This window comes from Lytechinus variegatus, chromosome 10, assembly GCF_018143015.1.
Source record: "Lytechinus variegatus isolate NC3 chromosome 10, Lvar_3.0, whole genome shotgun sequence".
In the NCBI taxonomy this organism is placed as follows: Eukaryota; Metazoa; Echinodermata; class Echinoidea; order Temnopleuroida; family Toxopneustidae; genus Lytechinus; species Lytechinus variegatus.
The window spans coordinates 17311298-17337073 of record NC_054749.1 but is presented as its reverse complement, the minus strand read 5'-3'; the positions used below and the strand labels follow the sequence as shown (position 1 = coordinate 17337073).

The 25776-nt window shown below is 36.0% G+C and overlaps 1 protein-coding gene across 1 annotated transcript in view; it reads left to right on the top strand.

Annotated features, from left to right (window-relative positions):
- The window catches only part of LOC121422261 (dynein heavy chain 1, axonemal-like), a 77703-nt gene that overhangs the window by 35497 nt on the left and 16430 nt on the right, over nt 1-25776 (top strand). The window contains exons 34-56 of the mRNA XM_041617175.1: nt 832-1009; nt 1447-1641; nt 2796-2915; nt 3869-3880; nt 5869-6027; nt 6695-6811; nt 11807-11947; nt 12455-12615; nt 13019-13176; nt 14154-14327; nt 15395-15541; nt 15994-16259; nt 16607-16803; nt 17224-17359; nt 17989-18197; nt 20289-20460; nt 21344-21535; nt 21900-22019; nt 22511-22687; nt 23127-23318; nt 23509-23676; nt 24160-24351; nt 24841-24972. Coding sequence (XP_041473109.1) covers nt 832-1009; nt 1447-1641; nt 2796-2915; nt 3869-3880; nt 5869-6027; nt 6695-6811; nt 11807-11947; nt 12455-12615; nt 13019-13176; nt 14154-14327; nt 15395-15541; nt 15994-16259; nt 16607-16803; nt 17224-17359; nt 17989-18197; nt 20289-20460; nt 21344-21535; nt 21900-22019; nt 22511-22687; nt 23127-23318; nt 23509-23676; nt 24160-24351; nt 24841-24972 — 3715 coding nt within the window. The remainder of the gene's footprint in view (nt 1-831; nt 1010-1446; nt 1642-2795; nt 2916-3868; nt 3881-5868; nt 6028-6694; nt 6812-11806; nt 11948-12454; nt 12616-13018; nt 13177-14153; nt 14328-15394; nt 15542-15993; nt 16260-16606; nt 16804-17223; nt 17360-17988; nt 18198-20288; nt 20461-21343; nt 21536-21899; nt 22020-22510; nt 22688-23126; nt 23319-23508; nt 23677-24159; nt 24352-24840; nt 24973-25776) is intronic.

The following is a 25776-nucleotide window of genomic DNA, read 5'->3' as shown; positions in this document are numbered from 1 at the left end:
AGAAATCAAGCGTACGATCAATCGCTAACCTTTGTGTTACGGGGCCCAGGAATGGGGGGCACGGTAGCTCAGTAGAGTGTTGGTCTCAATATCCCAGTGACCATGGTTTGAAACCAAGTGAGTGTGCCCATGCCCTTTGAAAGGAATTTATCGTCATAACCTGGTCCCTTGATGAGGACCTGAAGCCATTGATCCACTGGGTATTTACCATCAAGTATTCATGCTTTTATAGCAGTCATGAGAGCTTTTTGCCTCAACATTCATCATATTCCAGACCTGCCAACCTCTGGGAATGAAAAAGTGTATTTTTCCCCCCAAAAGTGTATTTCACAATAAAATGCATGGCGCACTCACTTATCATGGCGCTCAAGCTGCATGCAAGCTAAAATGTGCACTGCTCTTGCAGATGAAAAAAAAACAACATTTAAACATGTGTATATCTCACCCTGGTTTTAACAAAAATTATTGAAAAAAAAAGTTACCTGAAATTGATCTAATAACCATTTTTGTGTAAGTTCTATTAAATAGAGACATATAGAGATGATTTTTTTCAATAAATTACGATTTTGTAAAAAAAAACAAACATATTTTTGAAAGAAAAAATGTACTGCCGTATTTTGGTTGCAAAAACGTACTAAATACACCAAAAATGTACTGGTTGGCAGGTCTGATATTCTGACAACTTTCCTTGCCTTTGATTGGCTAAGAATCCAAGATTTCTTACTTTGTCTGAAAAAATGTCAGATAATTCCTTTCCTGAAATGCTCACCAGGTAAAATAACCAACACTATAACCACTGTATAATTTCTTGTTATTTCTTCACCTACCCAGGACGGATGGTATCCTATCATCCCTCATCCGGTTTGGTTCATCCTCAATGGATGAGGATTCTCGTTGGTATATCTTTGATGGTCCTGTAGATGCTGTTTGGATTGAGAATATGAACACAGTGCTTGATGACAACAAGAAACTCTGTCTCAGCAGTGGAGAAATCATCAAACTCACTGAAGTAATAAGCCATTGGAGTGAAATATGTTCCCTGTTTTTTAGTTATTTAGTTGACTTATATTTCACTGTGCTAGTTGCCCGTATAATGCTTTCATATATGTTAGTTAATGCATTATTTTTAACTACATTACTCTGTGATTTTAATCAAATTTGTACTGACCTTTATATTTTTTAATTGATTGTTTATGACATTTGAAGTTTTTCATTAATCAGAAAAGCATTTTTCATAAAACGAAATAGTGATTTCTACTGACAATTTTTATCATAGCCATTCAGATGTAATGATTTCAGTAGCATACATTTATAACAATGTGTTTTGCAGTTGCAGCGTATGATCTGTTAGGTTGCTGATTTAGCCATTTTAACTGCTACTTTCAGCCTGTTCGGTATGTTGTACCCAGAACCTAATTTTGTTTTTGCTTTCTTATCTTATCACAGTTCCAGCGTATGATTTTTGAAGTAGCTGATCTGGCTGTTGCTTCACCTGCTACTGTCAGCCGATGTGGTATGGTGTACCTGGAGCCTAGCATCCTGGGTCTGAAGCCGTTCGTTGAATGCTGGCTCAAGAAACTTCCTGATGCCATCTATCCTCACAAAGACAAACTCCAAGCTCTCTTTGATGCTTTCCTTGAGGTATGGCTACAGTATTATAGATAAAGAAGATTAGTTGTGGTGAGAGCTTCAGGAAGCTGTTTGTAAGTTAAGAGTGACTTTTAAGAATGACTGGTGACCCGTTCTTTGGACTTAAATCAATGCCAGTGGAAATCTGGTGTGTATCCCTTACCAAAAGAAGGTGTCACCAGTCGTTGAGTTGCTTGTAACTTATGAACAGCTTTGTGAAACACCTACCTGGACATGTATTGTGGAAGACACTGCCTTAAAGTTATTGGGGAAATGTTTAACATACAATTGCAAAGGATCAGTTTATGATGCAAGCTTAGGTAGTATCAAGGTGAAAATTTCAAAGATCATTATAGACCTGGGCCCCGTCTTACAAAGAGTTACGTTGATTGGATCAATCATAACTCTGGAAATCCATCAGTGTCATATTTTTTTCTACAGGAGATTGGCACAATGTCCTTTGTAAACAAAGAGAAGCACCGTGAATTTTCAAGAAAACAATGAATGCATGAATATGCATTATAGTTAGAAAATATTTTGAACAAACATGCATAATACATGTTGATGTTGCTGGTCTTCCAAAGTTGCGATTGATCGGATTGATTGCAACTCTTTGTAAGACGGGACCTAGATGATTGCTTGTTCTTATGCTACATGTAACTAAGAAAGAGCTTGCTGGATCAATAATTCAACTTGAAAGTTGGCTAATGTATTCATATAGCAATCATAGTGATCTGATTTTATAGTTTAGAGCTTTCAGGAACAACTGTCACACTGCTTTAGCTCATTTTGAAGAGATGAAGAATACATTTTAGGATGCACTACAAACTTGGTTCTTGTAAGCATATTGGAGTCATTAACTGACTTGGTTTCATTTATTCTATATTTAAATTTGTAATATACTTCAGGGGGCCGTTTCATAAAGCTGTTCGTAAGATAAGAGCGACTTTAAGAACGACTGGTGAACCCTTCTTACGCGCTAAACCATCTCCAATGAATATACCATTTACCACAAGAACGTATCACCAGTCGTTCTTAAAGTCGCTCTTAACTTACGAACAGCTTTATGAAACACCCACCTGGACTGGCAATGGTTGGAGGTATAGATTTTGACTGTGAAATTGAGAATCCTGTTGATTTATTGTTTATTATTACTTTGCTTACAGGAATCCATTGAATTCATGCGAGCCAACTGCAAGGAGATAGTATCCTCCATTAATAGTAACCTTACCCTCAATCTACTCAAGCTTCTTGATTGCTTCTTCACCCCTTTCGTTCCAAGGGAGGTAAGTAAAGACACCCCCTTCAGGCTTTCCAGCAGTGGAAGGGGCATAGGTGTTTCCTCTAAAGCCTATTGGAAGGAAAATATGAATCAAAACTCATATCATTCAAGTTACCCCTAGATAACGTTAGATCACACTTTTATACACACAGAGGAGCAGTTTCTGAGTACATTTTTTTTTGTATTGCGATTGTAACAAGTATTCAGTAAAGTTTTTGAGAAAAGAAATCATTGAATTGATTTAATATGTATATTAGAAAAAAGAATAGGGCTATTTTTACCTAATGAATTTATTTATTAATGTAGAATGAATTGAATTTATTATTTAGTACATTCTCTTTCTGAATGTTGAAGCCGAACATTATTTGAAGGTGGTGACTAGAAGTGAAGTAATGAGTTAATTTTGTTTTAGAGAATAACGCCCGTACAGGTTTTTCCAATTTTGTAATTAGTTTTGGTGTTTAGATTGTGAGAAAAGGGTATGGGAATCTTATGATCCAATGTGATTGAATAAAATTAGTTGCCCCTGGTTTGAAATAGGTGTGTGATGTTCATATCATACCTGTCTGAAGCAAGTGATTCTTTCATTCATAGTGTACAAAATTTGATGCATGCATGAAAATAGGATATGTATTTGCTCATTTGCCTCTCTTTCTATCTCTCTTGACCTTATTCCCCCTCCCCACCGCACCCCTGCCCGCCCCCACCTTCCTCAGTTGCTCCTTGAAAGGAAAAAAAAATGCATTGTTCTATTACCGTTGTCTATGAAATATTCCATCACTAATACATTAGTATTTGCCCATACCATGCTTTTGAATGAATCCAGATTGTGTGTACATGTATTATAAAAATTGTTGTCTTGTGTCTATCAGTTAAAAATGAAATCCCATTGCTAATACAATGTATTTACCTTCCCTTGCTTATATCGCCTCATTCATTATTTTTTCATTTATTTAGGATAAAGATGATGTAAGTTTGAATAAGCTTTGAAGAAGAAGTGAATATTGTGTGACTTCATTGCTGCCAATGTGCGGAGACTAATGCATATAATAAAACCCTAACAGCCTTACTAAATACAAATCCTAATAACAGTGCACTCCGTAATGAACATTTACAAAATATATACCCAATGGTACCTCAAAAATTAAAAGATATAATGTATGATTTCACTTAACTCTAATATGCCTTAATGGATTTTAAACACTCTCCAATATGTTTCATTCAATTTTCTGTCCTTATTGAAACCAACAGTTTTGAAACAGATTGTACTTCCCTTTCAACCACTTGAATACGATTTGATTTTAGTATAATGTGTATTCCCTGTAGACCCTAGCTTGATTTTATCTCTTGGCATATTATTTAATAGATAACAATAAATATCATATCATAATGATATATATCGTAAGATAGAACTTGACCATGCTTTAGGTGTTAAGTTTTTCCCATTGATTCTTATGATGATTAATGTGTCCATGATTTTGTTAACCTTACAATAACCATTTTTTTTTTATAAATACTAATGCATGTTTGTGGTGCTGCTTTGCATATTCAGTTGTTACCAATATTGTTTTTCTATTGTTGAAATGATTTGATAAGATATATGTATATTTTTAACCCAACTGGCATTAATATTCTAATAATTTCATCTTCATGTGAGGCACATTAAGTAACATCTGTGATTCATAAAGACACCTTCCCTCTCTTCTAATAAAAAAATGATGACTGTACTCCAAGTATAATCAGTTAACCCATTATTATATATATAATTATTTTGCATTAATATCACATCTTTATTTAACCGTAATATGGTGTAAAAAAAGTTAAATTTTAAGTGATAAGAAAACATCTTGTAATAGTGAATGTAAAAATTTGCATAATATTTCAGTTGATTCTTGAAGGCAATGTTCTTGTTGTTTTATTATCTTATTGCATAAGAACAGTAGCGGACCGTGACCCGGAGGAGACAAAGCATTGGGGGGGGGGGCACTGCATTGTTTGTGAACAATGCCGTGCCCCCCCAATGCTTTGTCTACTTGGGGTCACGGTCCGCCACTGCATAAGAACAATAATTTTATTCAGCAATGGTGATCTTTAGAATAATTTCAGACGACAATAAGTTATTTCAAATCAGTTCAGGTGAACTTTTTTATAATTCTGTGAAAGTTTATTTATTTTGGGCGATTCCATACGTGTCGTACGGGACATTTTGACAACAATTTCGAGTGTCCTAGCCGAATGCTAGAGCAATAAAATATTTTTTTTGTCAAAGATTTAGCTATAGTGGGTAGTCATGTGAAAATGTAATAACCAACACAAAAAAAATGATAATGGGTAAATTATAGGTGAAAATGTTGTGTGTCGTACCAGACGCAGAAATGTCCTGTACGACACGCAACATTTTAGGCTCTAATTCACCTATGGACAACATATTTTTGTTGGTTGTCAGTTTTTTGCATGTCTACCCAGTAGTACTTTAATATTACCACAAAGCAAATTGACGTTATTCGTTCGTTTAGACAGCAGTTTGAAAAATGTTGTGAAATGGCTGATTTTTCTGCATGGAATCGCCCTAGTAATGATTTGAGATAATATATTTTGTATTTTCTGATTATGATTTTTTTTCAAAATTAATGAAGATTGACAAACCAATTTTATTAAAACCTGTAACTATATGTTGCTTTTTTATATTGGAGAGATGAAAATGTTGTTTACTGCACAAATTGCATTATTCAGACCCAGGCCCCTGTATTAAATTTCTTATTGATTAATTGTACAGTTGCTTACAAAATTAATTGTACATAATAATCACTCCATTCTGATCATGAAAATCAATACTAAGATCAATTACAAAACATTGAGTAGGGTTTATATGGGACCTTAACGATACTTCACTTGACTGTAGCACTTCCATTGCTTGCATCCCTGACTAAATGCATTGTAATGTTAATGTTTGTTAGGGGGATGCACCGTTACCCCAGGAGAAGATGGATCGCATCGTGGAGCTGATCGAGCCATGGTTTATCTTCTCTCTCATCTGGACGGTGGGAGGAACAGTGGACATGGATGGAAGAACCAAATTCAATGGGTTCTTGAGGGAGAAGATGAAGAAAGAAAATGTAAGTCAAGTTGGAGATTGATAAGAGGCCTAATGGCTTTTGGCTTGTGATGATGGTGACAATGGCAATGATGATGATGACAATATTTATGGCAATGATAACAAATGCGTGTAATGGTGATGATGATGATGGGAAGGTTGGTATCATCATAATGCCATTAATGATTGGTGACAATTATGAGCATGATGATGATGATGATGATGATAATGATGCTAATAATGATGGTGATGACACTGATGATGAGGATGTTGGTGCTAGTAATGATAAAAATGACAGAGCTGCCAAGTAGTACTGATTTTCAGTATTTAGTACTGAAAAATTAGAAGAATACTGATGGTTTCATGCAAAATACTGATTTCTCAAGTTTCAGTCTTATGTGTTGTCCTATGGTATTCCTTTGAATATACTGATTTCCTCCCCAAAATACTGATTTTCAGATTTAAAAGTACTGAAATGTTCTTGTTCAAGTTGGCAGCTCTGTAATGATAGTGATGACAGTAATGGTGGCACTGAAGTCGATTATGGCAATGAGGACTGTGTTGCCAGTGATAACGATGATGAAAATGATAATAATGATTGTATGAATAATCATCACAGCACCATGATGACTCAGATTTTCACCAGTATATCATATCAGAAGCATTTATTTCTTTCCAATTTGGTCTAGGTCCAGTTACCGATGCCAGAGGAAGGTTTGGTCTTCGACTACAAACTGGACGATGGCGGGATTAGCAAACGCCCCTCAAGGGATGATGATGAAGACGAAGAAGGGGCAAACAAGCAGGTAAAAGTTCATTAAGATTCACAGCCTCCTTTCATATCAATCATATCGATATTTAACCTTGAATGCAAATATTAATGCAGGATATATTTGCAGTGTACCAATATAAGTGATTCTAATGATTCTAAATTTCTAGAACCATCTCTATAGTTATTAGTATGTATCTAACTTAAGATTTCATCTCATTCTACATTATGCTAATAGATGTGACCTCATCTAATCCATGGTGTGTATTATAATCCTCCTTGGTACATTGAAATAATAACTTTTCAAACAAAAAATGAATAATTTGTGATTTCTGATTAGATGGTGTTCAGTCACTTTGGTGTCAAAAGCTTGTAACACAAATATCTTGGAATATCACTTGTTTGCTTTATTATTATTAACTAGATATTTTTCTCTCAAATTTCCAGCCATATATCTTGCAAAAAATGAAGAGTCTGTTAAAGAGTCTATCCCAGAAGACATATTTGCATTTTGTAAACATATTCGTTTTTAAATACATTATTTTTTTTTTCACTGCAACAATTTTGTTTAGCAATGTCCATCTGATGATTTTCCTTTCTTACCTTATGGTTCATTGACAAACCTGTGAATTTCTAATTGCAGCTTAATTTCAAGCGCCTATGCAATTTCTGAAGCTATATTCTTGATGAACTCTATTCTTCCAGCCTCAGTGATCCATTTTAAAGAATTTCAAACATTCTCTCTTTCCAGCAATTTTATACATCATATTTATACTCATGTTTGTGTTAGTCTTTCTTCAGAGACTACAAAGTTTAGAAATTGTAAGATGAGTTTATCGCTATCTAGTTTTTCTCTGATACAGTGTATGTACTTCTACGTCGATATGAGCATTATTCTTTCAAATTCAAATTTCACTCTCAAATATTTTATTTATTTTTCCCAAAAGTTACTTGTCAGATGATAGTTTTGATTCCTTTATTTATTTATACTCTGATGTCTGTGAAATCTTGTTGAAAGGAGATGGAAATTTTTCAAAGAGCAGATCTGTTATTCTAAAAAATTCTTATTATCTAGACTTGAGTTGACATAATTGTGAACTATTTTAATTTGATTTCATCGTGTTTCTATTCTCATACTAACATTTCTCTTCATCCTACTCCTTTTAAAATGGCATTCTTTATCTTAAGGGATTTGCCTTCTATCTTTTGGACGATGAACAATGTTCAACGGACCCGGTAATCATACAAGCACAGGCATGACAATGCATGATGTAGTTACGGTCTCAAATATAGACCTAGACCTGTATCATGGCAGAGTTCCAAGACCAGAAACTGGCCCAAAGATGAACTTTAGAACGTTTTTCTCCCAAATCATGTGACAGAGTTTACTTGGACAGACTGCGCCCAAATACATGTATCACACTTGATTGTAGAATGATTTATAAGGTTGGGTACATGGACAATCATGGGCAATGTCAAATGTGCTAATCAGATATGTGATCAATCACTTAAGTATGTATTCCAGAGCCCTGGTATGAAATCCTTGATCAACATCAATTTCTTCAGAAATTATACCCACATTTTACTGAAATTAAACACTTTTACACTTAATTTAGACCAAGACTTAAGCCATTATTAATTAGACATTTATCATGACACTATATTGGACATAATGACCTAAATCCAAAACTGAGCACTGTGTCATAAAAATGTCACCACTGACAATTTTTTTTGGTATTCTGATAGGTAGCATAGTTACAATTGAAGACCATTTATTTTCTGTCATTCAAAACCAAGGATTTCATTTAATCATGATATTCTGTTCAAATGAATGATAACATTTTTTAAAATACTTTTGACAACTTTTATGAAATTATATCATGATGTCAACTTGGTACTTTTCGAAAATAGTATTTTGATATAGTAATGGCCAGTGATTGTAAAGATTTTTTCTTTCCCCATTCCAGGTCTACACCATCACAACAAAATTGTTACCTTTAGTGAGTTTTTCTCAAACCAAGACTAAGGCACAATGCCAACTCCTGAAAAAGATTTCCTAGTATTACTTAGACTGGAGGTTTTCACTTATAGTTTTCATAAGAAATTGAAATATCGTTTTCAAATTGGCACCCTTACAATGACAATGACTAAGATTTGTACTGTTTTGAAATAGGACCTGACCAAGTTTTCATTCTTATTGGTAATTCCTTGAGACCTATGCATGATCATCAACTCACTCTTGATATCTGCACTGCATGTTTGTAGCCTTTCACAGTGTCATTCCAGATCCCTTTATTGCTTCATGTATGCATGCAGAAACTGGAGGATTAATGCTGCATGGTGCCGAATTGCTAGGAGCAACTGAACACTGTTCTTATCACCTTTTGCAAACGTTGACATTCGATATAAGTTGCTTGGCAAGGGTTGCATGTGTGAACTATAATTGCATCATTCATGGTTCATCCTATTTCTTAGAAATGTTGGTCAAGTCATGACCAAACAAATTGTGATTAAAAATCATTCTATAGTTAGAAATTTTTACCATTCAAGTAATCACTCTCAGCTCTGTCTTCCTGCCTTACTTTTATGGGCCCCTCGCCTTTATAATGGTGCATATTTGTATTCTCTGGTTTCAGTTGTGTTACATGTGTTTGTAATAATCTTGTCTCATTTATGCTAATGTGCTAATGTGAATGATGTCGTCCATGAATTAAATTGAAATCGGATTGAATCTTGATACATAAAACAGGCTGAGAAACAGACTTCTGAACCACGATTGGTCTTCACCGAGGTTTGTACTATGGTCAAAAACTTGAGGTTCTGTTGAAGTTCATTTGGAATCAATTTTTCCCTTTCTCAAATGACAGTTTACAATTTCATTCTTCATTCTTTGAGGGGAATTTGAAGATTTATGCTCTCTTTTTTCTTCTGGAATAAGGGTTTTGTATTGTGTTACAAGTTCTCCAGAATTTTTTTTTTGTTCCTTTCCTTTTCTTTTTAGTCGGTACATTCTGAATTTACCTGTCAAACATTTTTGGTGTTGTTGATGTTTCATTTATTTTATTTTCTCACAACGAATTGTCCATGAAAAATCTGATATTGCAATTTTAAATAGAATGTGTATATTGTCAAGAGATGCTCATCAGGGTCCCTTTACACAAACCTTAGCAGTTTATTGTAGGGCTGAGTTTTAAAGGGGAAGTTCACCCTGAAGAAAACTTTGTTGTAAATTACCAGAAAAAATAGTAAAAAATATTGGTGAAGGTTTGAGGAAAATCCGTTAAAGAGTAAGAAAGTTATTAGAGTTCAAAGTTTTGGATTTGTGACGTCATAAACGAGCAGCTGCCCCATGTGTTATGTAATATAAAATTCATGAATTTCTTATTTTGGATGGTTCCTGATGACTTAATTTTGTTTTCTATTCATGATCGGGTGTGAAATGATTTGTCTTTTGATATACAAAAGGTACAGTGAAAACCATTTTCAATTTTCTGAGAAAATGACATTTCATTGATTTTTTACCATTTGCTATTTAGGAATGCTGCTCGCATATGACGTCACAAATCAAATAATAGAAATTCAAATAACTTTTTAATTATTTGATGAATTTTTCTCAAACCTTCGGCAATATTTTTCATTATTTTTTCTTGTATTTTTACAATAAACTTTTTGTCAGGGTGAACTTCCCCTTTAAGCTTGATTGCATTTATCAATCATGTGCAATCATCCTTAAAAATCAACTATATGATTAATTGCTATTAGCTTTATGTTACAAGCCCCAGGTATTGCAGCGGAATCAATGCCAAAGCTGTAATATTTCCAGAGATTAGTGACTATTATAATGCATGGAGCGTTGTGGCCCAGTGGATAAGTCTTTTGACTTTGAAACAGAGGGTCTTGGGTTCAAATCCCAGCCATGGCGTAATTTCCTTCAGCAAGAAATTTATCCACATTGTGCTGCACTCGTCCCAGGTGAGGTGAATGGGTACTCAGCAGGAATGCATGAGCGCTGAAAGGCAGCTCGAGCTAAAGCCGGGGTAATAATAATAACAACGCGCCTCGGAATAGAATATTTCTAGATAGATGGCGTTATATAAATGCCTATTATTATTATTATTACAACATATATTTGCACAATGTCTTTGTAGAATTCTGTGTGTTGATTTTGAATGTCCTATTTGGGGATTATCACATCAAAGTTTCAAATGCATGATGACTTTGATTTTGTTATCATGTTATATCGTTTTATATCTTCACATTCACTTTCTGCACTTTTATTGTGTTGGCTGTTTCCGTACACATTCTTAATTTCAGTTAAAAGGTTCTTCCTTACTCCCTTTTTGAGGGACAAGGTATTGAGTTTAATTCAGAATTATTTATCCAATCTTTTTTTTTCTTTCTTGTCTTGATCCATCTCTCCCTCTCTCTTTCTCTTTCCTTTCCTCTCTCTATTATTTCTCTCTTCCTGTCATCTCTTTGAGTCTTTTCAGAACTTGTATCACATTTGATTGAAATATGTTACATTATACTGTCAATACATAAATTGTGGATGGGTTTATAGAATAACATCGTCAATTCTCAGTCAGTTTCCATTCTCGCAGATCAAGCAACTTCAACGTTTGGCTTATCATAAAATTTGGCACACAAACATGCAGTTGCTTCAGCTGTGGAAATGTAACTATACAAATTTGTCCCAAGTGGTTGATTATTTAACCACCCAGAAATTTTAGAGATAGGGGAATAACATTGATAATGATAATGGATGAGGATAATGAAGGTGCAAATGATGATGATGATAATATTGATAATGAAAATGCATCAAACTTTAGAGGGATTTCTTTCGCCCAAACCTACATGTAGATTCTGTTGCCTTTCACATCACCTACACCTACCCTTTTGTTGATTATATCGACCCATTGTTCTCATAGTAGGTAGGTATATTATGATAATAATAAAGATAATAATAATAATGATAATGATGGTAATAGAAAAAATAATATTTGTAATGTACACAAATATTTGTTTACATCAGATCTGTTGGAAGCATTGGATGAGTGGAATTGCTGAGGTTCAGATATCTCCCGAGATGCAGTACTCTGATATCATTGTGCCTACCAGTGACAGTGTGAGAGGGGCTCATCTTCTTGATATGCTTCTCACCAATAGAAAACAGGTAGGTCATAGAGTTAGGATAATATAGTTTATGGAAATGGCTGTATAAAAGGTAGTGTGTCATTGTGAAACCTGCAGACAAAGACTATGTTTATCCCATGAAATATGATTTTTTTTTTCAAGGTTTAAATGAGTCTTTTTTAACTCCTGAAGAATGCAATAGTTATTTCTGAACATCCAAATTAAGTTGATGAAAAATCTTATTTTGGATATAACATCAGTAAAAATTTACAAAATTGCATTAATAGTGGCTTAATTGTTTTCATTAATATGTTGCTTATGATTTTTTTCTGTACATTTAAAAAAGTTTCTCTGTTGATATTTCATATGTAATTGTGAGTATTCAGGATTAAAGAAAACTGTGTTCTGAAGGTGGCATTGTGTCCCTATGATTTGGATGCAAAAAACAATAAGTTTTGTGTCACCGACCTGGGATGAAAGAAAGTGTGTATTAAAGTTAACATACAGAATCAATCATGACCTTCTTTTTATTGACCTTTGACCCCAGGTCATCTGTGTAGGAGACACCGGTACGGGTAAGACCATGACGATCTCTGACAAGCTTCTCAAGTCTATGCCAGTCAAGTACATCAGTAACTTCATCTCCTTCTCTGCTCGTACCAGTGCCAATCAGACGCAGGATCTCATTGACAGCAAACTTGATAAAAGGTGACCATACATTTTCCTCTTGAAATCAAAGGCTATGTTGATTCATAATTTCTAAGGGTATTTGACTGGTTACTGTTGGCCTAAGATTATCCAACATTGTTCCTGCAACATGTCATTGATTTTTCATTTACTTTAATAATGCAAATGACCACCTAATAACTGTTGATGTATGTGCAATGATCTGTTCATTTACATAGGCAGCTTCCCAATATTTAAAGAGCAGGGGACTTTTGTAGAAATAAAAATGGTAGATGATTAAACTTGTATTTCTGATTTTTTTCTTTTAAACCAAGTTTTATTTGATTTTGGGAATTTCTGTAATTAACATAAGTTTAACAGATTTCTACATTCCTCAGTAATTTTAAATTGAGAAGAATAACATTCATCTTTTTTAAATTAAAAGGCGCAAAGGAGTGTTTGGTCCACCTCTTGGCAAGCATTTCATCCTATTCATTGATGATCTTAACATGCCTGCCCTAGAGGTGTATGGAGCTCAGCCTCCCATTGAACTGGTCAGGCAGTGGATGGACCACAAAGGATGGTATGACAGGAAACAGATCGGTAAGTTAATGATTATCATTATTTTGATGTTAGGAGGAAGATGATGATGATTATTGTGGTGCTGGTGGTGATGGGGATGATGATGATGATGGTGATGACGATGATGATGATGATGATGATGATGAAGATGATAGTGGTGATGTTGATGATGATGAAGATGGTAGTGGTGATGTTGATGATGATGATGATGGTAGTGGTGATGTTGATGATGATGATGATGGTAGTGGTGATGTTGATGAGGATGATGATGATGAAGATGGTAGTGGTGATGATGATGATGGTATTGGTGATGTTGATGGTAGTGGTGATGATGATGATGGGTGAAGTGGTGGGGTTTGATGATGATGATTATGATGTTGATAATGGTTATGATGATGGTAAAGAATATGATATTGATGATGATGATGGTTATGACGATGGTTGAGATGCTGATAATGATGATGATATCTGTGATAATAACGAATTTGAGATGTTGATCATGATGATAATAAAGGGCTATATTGGTGGTCGTGATTTTTTACCTGATTGCTAAGAAAGCATGAATGCTTGTAAGCAAGCAACCAGAGGACCGACGGCTTAAAGTCCCCCCCGAAGGACCTGGTACTGAGGATTAATGTCTTACCAAAGGGTACTAGCGCACCTAGTGGGAATCGAACCCGGGTCACCAGAATACAAATCCCCTGCTCTACCGACTAAGCTATCGCACCTCTGAGCTATCGCGCCTCATGATCATGATGATCATGATGACGATGATGAATATGCCAAGTGTTAGTATTATTATGATAGTGGGGATAGATATGATGATGATGTTCTTAATGATGGCAATGAAGATGATGCTGTTGGTTGTCATGATCATTATAACTATCCTTTAACATAAAAATAATGATGCAGGATTGCAGGGGACAATATTGACACTACTACCACAGATAATATTCATCTCCTTTTATCCGTTTCACACCCCTCGTCGTATGATGTAGGTGCATTCAGGGAGCTTGTTGATATCGGGTTCTGTTGCGCCATGGGTCCTCCTGGTGGAGGTCGTAACCCTGTGACAGCCCGTCTGATGCGTCATTTTAACTACGTCTCCTTCATTGAGATGCAGAGGAAGAGTAAGGTCCGTATCTTCTCCACCATCCTCAACAGTTGGCTTGGTAAGTGGTGGTTGCTTGTCTCTCTCTTTCTCCATAAGCCCTGTCACATACTGCTGTCTTAAGGTGACCGCACACCATACGATCGGTCTGCGACCCGATTTTGGGATAACACGTAGTATCATTTGATGCTAATATTGAGATCTGGAATATCTTACTGTGTAATGTTCAAAATCATTGTACGAATACATATGTTCAAATCTGTGACTGTGCTATCATCCTTAGAATAAAAGCAAATTTAATATCTAGTTGTAATGACGTCATACATGTAGCAGTCGTACGATTGGCTACGATTTGAAACTAAATTGGCCTTTACTCCAAAATAAAGGCTTGCAATCTTTTAAATGGTTATACATGTATTAGTATTCTTTCAATTAATTTCAACCTCTAATGAAATGATATGTACCATTCATATGATAAAAAAATTAGCAAAATCAGATTTGTTTAAAAATTGGATTGCGAGCAGTCATAAGGTGTGCGTTGGCCTTTACGATGCAGTCTGAGTAACTTAGTATGTATGTTTATTTGACTCTTTGAATTCATTTGTCAGCTAGTATTTAGATATAACATCTACTCCAACCTTGGACTCATTCAAATTGAATTGTTACTATCTAACAAATATTGTATTGTGATCCTTACAGGAGGGAGATTGTATCGTTATTTGGCAGTGTGTGTGTTGCAGGACATATACATATGATCACAGTATAATAGCTTATATATGTCCTTAGGTTTAGATTAGTAATTTTGAAATCCTGAACAGATGACTCTTGTAAAACATGATTCAAAATATTTAGTTATGAAAATGGATTAGAATTTGCATCTGTAAAATAAGAATTGCATCAATTTTTGATCATGTTGCCAAATTAGTGTGATCATTGAGTTAAATATATCAAGAATGGTTAAGGATACTGCATTGAAAGTATACTGCATCTAATTTTTATCCTATTTTTTGTTTTGCAAAATTGTCTCCTATTGGAGGCACTTTACATCTATGGTTTTCAAAGATTCAGTATACCTTGTCAGATATTACTCAGAATAACAATTAATTCATCCCATTTCCCCCTATACAGCGGGTAACACAGCCTTGAAAGATTATGCTGGTCAAGTAGTGAATGCATCTATTGATGTATATGAGACCATCATCACTCAGCTTCTACCAACCCCCGCTAAGAGTCATTATACCTTCAATTTAAGAGATCTCTCCAAGGTCTTCCAAGGTAAATCCAAATTTCCTTAGATATTTTAGATGATATTTTTCAGAACTCCTGCCTGAGAAATCTTTCTGAGATCTTCAAATACAAGTTGAAATTGCCTTATTCTGTAAAGTATTTGAGGAGTTAAGTCTGAATTATTTTACTATGGAAGGTAATTCAGAATTTCAGACTGAGAAATCTCTCTAAGATCTTCAAAGCTAAGTCGAAGTTGACTTCTCTGTAAGGTATTTTTTAGAACTTCAGTATGAGCTCTCTTTCCAATTTTTGTTTTCATAGATATCTCTGAATCACCCCTTTCTATAAGGTGTATTAATATTTCAGTAAGAGAGCTCTCAATGGTCTTCAAAGGTATTTCTCATGTATTAATCCTTATGTATCGGTATTGTTTGTATTCTTGCATCATCTGGATGTGAATAAAAGTGAATTTACAGTTTAAATTTCACTTCCATCTTCAGGTATCCTCATGGCTGATGCTTCCAAGATGGAGGACGTGAGCCAGCTCCTGCGGCTGTGGCATCACGAGAACTGCCGTGTCTTCCAGGACCGTCTGGTGAACAACCAGGACAGGGATTGGTTTGCAGGGTACCTGGAAGAAAAGATCACCAAGGACTTCAGCTGTAAGATGGAGGAGGTCAACCCAAGGCAGCCCATGCTCTATGGAGACTTCATGATCGCCAACGTGGACAACAAGGTTTATGCAGAGATCACCGATCAGGAAAAGGTATGCCATGTGTTGTTGTGACTGACTTTGGGATGAGGGAAGTTTTAAGTCTGGTGATTCCAAGAGATAAAGCCTGGGCCAGATTCATAGAGAAACTGAAGTGTCGAAATAGGAGACAGCAGTTTCCCACAATTTCACAAGTTTCACTGTGCTTCTAATAATTTTTAATGAATTGTTGAAGAAAAATTTTCACTTAATATTTGTATTAGCAGCAAAAGTGTTTAATCCACACTGACTTGGTAGTTTGCCTAATAGTTGTTACCATTCACTCACTAAACAGTCAATATTGCATTTTATCCCATGTTCCAACGATGTAACTGTGCAGTGTATGTTTTATTTACCATCAGATGGTGAACGTTATGGAGGAGTATCTGGAGGATTACAATCAGGTCAATACTGCAGTCATGAGATTGGTGTTGTTTGAGGATGCCACTAAGCATGTGTGTCGTATATCTCGTGTGATCCGTCAACCTCTTGGCAACGCTCTCCTTCTAGGTGTAGGGGGTAGCGGAAGACAGAGTCTCACAAGACTTGCTGCTCATATGTAAGTCTAATTAATCCAAGATTCACGAACTCTTTACATTTCTATCCTCCAAAAGAAGTATTTATGTAAATTTTGATAATGTCAAACAATGTCAAACAGATATCTATTTCAAAATATGGAACAAATTCAGGAGATAATGAAATTTGAACAATAAACAGCTTATTATAATGAAATGGAGGGATCCACTTGAAAGGAATATTTTTAGAGTAATAATTATGTAAAATCATCCCCCCCCCCAAAAAAATCCATGTTCTCTCTTTGATTTACAAAAAGCATCTAACATGGAATAGGAGAACTCTGTGGAGTTGAATCTCTATTTATAGCTAAGATGATAGATTTGGGAAAGCCACTGTCTGCATACAGCAAAGCCGTGTATATGTTACAGAACCTAATCCTTTTCATGATTTTTTTCTCTCACAGGGCCGAGTACGATCTGTTCCAGATTGAGTTGTCTAAGAACTACGGTGTGAATGAATGGAGAGAAGATCTCAAGACTATTCTTCTCAAAGCTGGTCTGGAAAACAAAGCCATTGTTTTCCTATTCAGTGATACTCAGGTATTCTTTATGTCGTCTATCTCTTGCTCAGCTATTTTTATGTGCTTGTTTTCTTACCTGTCCACTTATTTTCAAAGACAGCTGTAAGTTGACTCAAACATTGGTTTGTAAAATGCTATTAATTGTTCACAGTTACACAAACCTTTGATACTTATCTGCAACCTATGATAACTACTTATCTGCAATACACCCCTTCCCAAAACAGCTACAATCATTATTACATTCTTAAATAAATTTTGTGACATGGTTAAAGATCATTCTAAATGCATGATGATTTCAAACATTTAGTAAAAGGTTTACAATTTGTATTTATGATAGCGTTCATTGTGTTCACAGCATTGTCAATTCAGACAGGAATCTTTATACGTACCTTAGGTTAACAGGTTATATGTAGAAATGGATTAATGTACTCCAGTGAAAATGGTATTATGGTGTGTGTTTTTTTTTGTTTTTTGGGGGTATTGTCTTTTTTTCTTTCATAGTGAACAGCAACAAAAATTAATGTATGATTGCAAGTTATGATATATAGAAAATGAAAGTTAGATCCTCTATATAATGTATTTCTTAGTTTATATGGTGGTTTAAGAAACATGTTACCAAATTAAATATTTTCTGTCAAACCCAAACAGATCAAGAGTGAGTCTTTCCTAGAGGACATCAACAATATCCTGAACTCTGGAGATGTACCCAACCTGTACGGGTTTGATGAGTTGGATTCTATCTACAATGCCATGAAACCAATCGTTCAGGATTCGGGCATGCAACCCACCAAGGCTAACCTGTTCTCAGCGTACACCAAGAGAGTCAAATCCAATATTCATACTGTGCTGTGTATGAGGTAAAGGAGTAGGGAATTGCATCTTATATTTGTTTAACTCCATAAGATATATACACCTGTCCCCTACTTGTTGTACTGCTTTCAAATTATCACAGATTAAAGTGATTGGTTAACATTGGTTTGACTTTAAAAAAATCTGAGCTAGAAGGTCACACTTGTCACCTGTGTCTGTGATATGTTACAAAAATGAAGCCCAGAAAAAATTGCGTTTGAAAATAATTATTTAGTGCTTCAAAAATTGAAATATAAAGTGACCGGAAACACCATCTTAATTTCATCCCATACACTTATGTGTACTATTTAGGTGTCTATAAGACGCCTATTTACAAAATCAGGGTTTGCCTTGTAGTTTTAGCTTTTCATTCTCAATAATGGTTGTTTTCAGGGTTTATTAGTTCTAATACATGCACTTGTACACATGTTTCATCTCGGTTTGAGAATTTTTTAAATCGGCTGCTCACAAAGTTAAACAATACCTTTAATAATAATAATGATAACGGTATATTTACCCAGGGTAGCCACTTCAGTTTCAAAAAGTGTTCTCCCAGCGGGCTCTGCTATTATAATTACCCAGCTAGGCTAGGCTACCTATTCAGGTGCACACAGCTATTAGAGAAATTACCTTCTGCCGGTACCCATTTACCTCACCTGGGTTGAGTGCAGCACACTGTGGATGAATTCCTTGCTGAAGGAAATTACGCCATGGCTGGGATTTAAACCCACGACGCTCTCTGTTTCAGAGTCCGGAGACTATGTGGATTAGTCTTCTGACTTTGAAACAGAGGGTCGTGGGTTCAAATCCCAGCCATGGCGGAATTTCCTTCAGCAAAAAATTCATCCACATTGTGCTGCACTCGACCCAGGTGAGGTGAATGGGTACATGTACCTGGCAGGAATTTATTCCTTGGAATGCCACCGTGTTGTAAAAGGCTGTGGGGCTAAAGCCAGGGTAATAATTACCGAGTCCTTTGGAAGCGCATAGGGACGTTATATCGTAATGTGATATGCGCTATACAAGAACTGCGTTATCATTATTATTATTAATCCACTGGGCCACAATGCTCCACGAGCAGACCATGGAGTGAAATTAGAGTGGAAATAAGTGGGGGCCAGATGTACTAAAAGGGCCATAATTTTATGAGATTACCCATTTAGGGTGGGTTGGTTATTTTGTTTTGTTATTTTTAGCTACAAAGTGCCAAATTGCTGAGCTTGTGAATAATTGAGTGGATAATTTGATCATTAAAATCCCATCGTATTCACATATATGATTGGTGGCTTCTTAAGCTACATGATCTACATGTAAATACAAAAAGTAATTATTAACAGTTAACTTGTGTTTGTGATGTTTAGTCTAGATTCTATTCTTTCAAATTATTTTTTTATGCTAACCTATGACCAAAGTTATCATGGTGTACAGTTCACCATGATTCAAAAACCTGTCCTCAAACCTATTGTAATTACTTGATTTTAGCTTTGAAATCGCCATTGAGTTTTGACGTGTTATCTTGCTACCTACCAAACTTCATTTGTTTATTCAGTTCTTGCCTACCTCAATCTTGTCATGTCATTTGATCACTCTTATATGGTTTTATCAATTCTTATTGTCCTATATCCCAGATGCAGTATTATTTACAATTTTAAATTTACGATTGCTTTAATGTTTGATGCTTATCATTCTAATGCTTGTAGATACATAATGATGTGATTGGGGAGGTATTGTGGGGGTTGACTTGAGGTGACAAAGTCACATGAATGACCATTGTATTTTGCCGATTCTAAATATCTTCATCTTATTTTTATTTTCACCATTACTGTTATGACCTGGATGGGGTTGGGAGGTTTGGGGAGGAAGACCTGTGGGTTATGGCTATTCAGTTAGCCTTTTCCATACCCAGGCAGCCTCTCCAACTCTCATCCAGGTCTTATTTTCTCTATCATGTACAAGTTTGATTGATCTTGTCTTTGATCTGTTTGTATTCTTTGTCTTTTGAATGCCAAATAAAATAATAATAATAATAATTGCAAGAGAATCCATGTTTTATTCTATTTTTGATTAATTTCCTACCCAACATTGTTTGTTACTTTCAGTCCCATCGGTGAGGTCTTCCGTGCCCGCCTACGTCAGTTCCCGTCTCTGGTCAACTGTTGTACCATTGATTGGTTCAGTGAATGGCCTGATGAAGCCCTGCTCTCTGTAGCCAGGAACTTCCTGAATGACATCCCAGAACTGGAGGAAGGACCAGAGATCATAGATGGTCTGGTAGGTAGCAGTGCAATTACCAAAAACTAATGATATACTTTGAACAATTTGGATTTCAAACGGTGGCCTGAATTCACTAAGTGGGTTTTGAATGATCCAAATGGTGGGTTATGCGAAAATTTCATTCGTTAATTTTCCTGATTTCAGCATGTGCAGTAAAGAAATGAAGGGGTAGGAGGGAGAGGTAGAAAGAAGATAGTAGAAATGGTAATTTCAGTAGAAGTTAAAGTTAATGTATATTTGCAGGGTGCTACATAACTTGTTGTGGTTTTTACTTCAAAACACTTGCCCGACTAACTTTTACTTGCCCCGGGCAATCGGGCAAGTGCTTATGTAGCACCCTGATATTTGTAAACTGTCTATTGATGAATGTGTCTTTGTTTGACGAGTGCTAAGTTTACCCTTGTTATGGTTTGAGTCCATGGTTTATTGCGATTAAATGTAGATTACGTACCCTTTGACTTATTAATTCAAAACTGAGGGCTCATAACTACCCAGACCATAGCAGCAAACATGAATTAAGTATTCATTACCGAGCCCTTCCTTAATTCACATGCTAAATTAAAATCAACATTTGCATGATATCTGGGATAATATTTACGAGGTGGATGATGATGAGTAGTTGTTGTATAGTACTTTGGGAATTCTGCCTGTTATTAAATGTACAAGTCATGTAAATATTAGTTACATTGGAAGTACAAACATGTGAGCTTAACTTATGTAGCTACAGTATATCCAAAATTGAAATAAATTTCATCATGACAATGTTAAATTTAATGTCATCTTCAATCTGATAATTGAAGTATCTTTTAGTTAAATTGTTAACTTGTAATCTTAATAGTGTCTTACATCTATGGATTTCCCTCCTTCATATTAATTCCAGGTCAGGATGTGTGTCGTAGTACATCAGTCTGTCGCTACCAAGTCTATCCAGTTCTTGGCTGAGCTCTCCCGTCATAACTATGTGACTCCCACCAGCTATCTGGAGCTCCTAGGAATCTATGGCAAGCTACTGGGGCTGAAGAAGAATGAGCTCAAGACCGCCAGGAACCGCACCAAAACCGGTTTAGATAAGGTATGGAGGGGGCCTTTTATGTCTGCCCACCTTTTATTGGACTTGGGATTATACATGAGATTTCTTAATGGAACATAAAAACTTCAGGTGACATTGTTTTCTTGTATTCTCAAGAATTATTATGCCAAAAAAAAATCATTTTATAAGTTGAGAAAAATATTGAAATTTCTTACAAAACACCAGGTATCATGATTTTTAGACTGAAAAAAAACCTGATGGTGCGCCATATCTGCGCACCAATTTGCTTTACACATGATTCTGGTGTTTTGGTGAGGGACTACATTTTGAGGTCATTGCATGAAATTTCCTAAATTTAGCTTTTTTTCTTTGAATAAATCTTAGTTTGTCTGGTTTTTTTTTGTAGCTCTTGAGGACGGCTGATGATGTAGCAGCCATGCAGGAGGAGCTTGAAACCATGCAACCTATGTTAGAGGAAGCTTCCAAGGAAACCTTGGTTACCATGGAGAAGATTAAAGTGGATACGGTAAGTCATGTGACCTTCATCCATTCTGATATTTACCGCTGACAAGACATTTGCCATGTTTGAAAGTTCCTTCTGTCGCCTTCTTTTTGGGGGGTTTGATAGAGTGTTAACTTCTGAATGATGTAATGAATGTCAAACTTGACATATGAATATGATGAAGATGTATGTAAAGAATAAAATAAAGATGAATTTTTTGACTATATTAAAGATGAATAGGTTTTAAATAGTGGAATGTAATGAAGATGAATATGGTAGAAGTGAATATAACACAGAAAATATTGAAAGTTTGTATTAATGATATCGATGAATGAAATCATAAATATATGAAGAAAAAAAAGCAAAGGTCAGCATGACAAAACTGAAGATGATAAAGATGAATACAATGATAATGAATATGATTGTGAATGACAAAAAAAGGTTTTATTTAGATATATGGAGTGATATCCCGATCTTTTACTCTAATACAAAATATGTCTCTCAACCTTCTCTAGGCTAAAGCCAATGAGACCATGGAGATCGTCCAGAAGGAAGAACAGCAAGCCATGGCCAAGGCTAAAGAAACCCAGGAGATTGCTGCTGATGCACAAAGAGACTTGGATGAAGCTCTTCCAGCTCTTGATGCTGCTCTTGCCTCACTTAAATCACTGAACCGTAATGATGTTGTAGAGGTTAGTTTAAGGCATGAATTTAATGTAGTCATATTATTCCGATATGCCTACATGTGCATGTATTTTCTTACGTAAAGTGTATCCTCCAATAAATTTAACTACATTGTGCTGCACTGAACCCAGGTGAGGTAAGATGAGACCTCTTAGCATTATAATTATGATAATAATAATATGCTATATTTATATTACTCTACATAGTATCTAAGCACTGAATATCATTACCCATAATTTCATGAAATCCAGAGGGCATAACAGCTGCTGCTCTGCTAAGAAACTGCATTGAGACAACTGAGGACTGTGCTTCCAATTCAAATCCAGCTGAATGATGTTATTTGTGAGAGTCCAATTTTCTGATCATCACCTGTTTTCTTTTTACCTTGCCTTGTTTATTCTAATTCACTCTTGATCCCAATCAAATCTCTTCTTTTCCCATCCTCAGGTCCGTGCTCTGCAGCGTCCACCCCATGGTGTGCGTATGGTGATCGATGCTGTGTGTATCATGAAAGGTGTCAAACCTAAGAAGGTTGCAGGAGAGAAACCAGGAACTAAGGTCGATGATTACTGGGATGCTGGCAAAGGTCTCCTTCAGGATCCTGGCAAGTTCCTGGAGAGTCTCTTCGCGTATGACAAGGTTTGTATCTTCACCATCGTTTCTTGTTTTTGTCATGGATCTTTAGTTTGAGTGTTACATGATACTACACCATTAATGCTTATTTTCATGAGAGGCAAACTTTTCTGTGGCTGTCAACAACTGCCTCATTGACCTTACTTCTCAGATGCAGTGTTGTTATTGAAGTTTATTATTGTTTCATACTCCGTAGGACAACATCCCCGACTCAGTCATTACAAAGATCCAACCATTCATTGACAATGAAGAGTTCACCCCTGCAGCCATTGCTAAGGTCTCCAAGGCCTGTACGTCCATCTGCCAGTGGACCAGGGCTATGCACAAGTACCACTTTGTGGCCAAGAACGTGGCACCAAAAAGGGTAAGACCTGTACAATCTCATTGATGTTATTTGTAGATTGTCCATTCTCCTCTACTGCTCCTCTTCATCTGGTCATCATTGTTATTATTCCAAATGTATTGGCCAAAGTATTTTGAGCTTGAACGCTCTTGCAAGAATGCTGCCCAGAGAGTGGAGGAAGTGTATGCATTATGCACATAAATGCAGGCCATAATATGATGAATAGTGTCATGATAAGATCTGGAAAGTGACATTGTTCAGATGTGTATGCATTATCTACTAGCAGAATATCTCTACTACATACATGTATGTACAAGTAGTGGTATAAGCTGATATATCTGTAAAGTGCTTCTGAGAGACATTTTATTATGTATTTAGCATCATGAAAAAACAAATATATCGTTATGTACTTCATGTACAAATATCACTTGTATGTCTTGTATCACTTGGATGTCTGTAATTGTCACTGATTTATGATTTTAACAACTGGTTGTCCTTCTACAGGAAAGTCTTCGGCTAGCCAGAGAGGATCTTGAGAAGACCCAGCGCATCCTGGATGCAGCCAAGGCTAACTTGAGGGAGGTAGAGGAAGGTATCGCTACCCTCAAGGCCAAGTATGAGGACACCGTTGCCAAGAAAGAGGAGCTGGAGAATAAGTGTGACCTCTGCAAGGCTAGGCTTGTCAGGGCAGACAAGGTATGTGCAAGAAAGTGGCACTCAAAGTCCCATGACCCGAAATAAATTGTGACTTATGATAAATTTTGCATATGAACGTTTGTTAATATCTTGTTCCACGAAGCCTCGATGCTGATTTATTCTTCGTCATGGAAAACTCCATCAGTAATACACAAGGAATTTAATCTGCTGAGATCAGATTTCAAATTTGGCTGATGGAAATAAAATTGATTGAGAATCTGATTAGCCTCCAAGAATGTGTTACAGTCATGCCTAGAGTCTTGTGTAAACTCATGCTTAACTTTCAGCTTGAGTATGGTATGTACATTGATGTGTATTCCTAATTGTAAAATGCTAACCTCAGTAGTCTTTTTTTAGAATTCCCAATTCAGCATCCCTTTGTACCATTCAAATTCAATATATGAATTGTAAATAGTTCTTTGCCACTTTGGTAAATATTTTCAGTGAGAAAAATCTAGATCATATTGATGTTTCTTTTTTCCTTTGTAGCTTATTGGCGGTCTAGCCGATGAGAAGGGTCGATGGCAAGAGTCCGTTGACCGTTTAGAGAAGGTTATTAACCAGATCTCCGGAGACGTGCTGATATCTGCAGGCTATGTAGCATACTTGGGACCATTTACAGTAAGTGCAAATTTTCACAAGAATGTCATATGGATAAATCTATCAATTAATTATTGATATGCTTCATAATAGCAAAAGTTTCCTTATCAGTGATCAGAACATTGTTTTCTTCATTAACTCTTAACATGCCACGCACACTACTAAGCCAATGCCACAGTGCTAATCCGATGCTAATCCCCTGTGCCAGCCACAAAACCCCCCTGTGCCACATTGATTTTGGGATCGCAAGTCGTATTCACTCCTTCCAATAGTCATGATTACAATTGCTTGTAACTCTCTAACGATTAGTTTATCCACAAAATATTGTGTAGTAAAGTTGTAGGAAATTTCATACCCCTTATAATGATGTCCTCATTATGTGGATTGGTTATTATCTTTACCGCTAAAATATGAGTTGTATCAAGTAGTTCTATTTTGTGGAGTGTTTTGTATGGATCAAAAACCAAGGTCTCTTCTCTCTCAGAGGCGGAGCCATATCTTGTAAAAAATGTAGAAATACTCGAAAAAGTCGAATGTAAACCGCGTAAGTTTATCTGTCAGAAAGCAGAGTTCACACTGCACAAAATAGTGCTAATTACGGCGTGCATGCGATGCGCAATACAATGCAAAACGGCGTAACAATGATTGTTATTCCGAATGTGCGCAGTCATGCACGAAGCAGGCGAGGGTAGGAAACAATGCAAGCACAAAGCAATCAATAGTGGGCGTGCGAGCACGAGTGTGGCATGTTATAGTAGGATACGTAGCATGCACGAAGCACTCAATGAGTTAAAGGAAGCTTCGCTAAAATACACAAGATACACA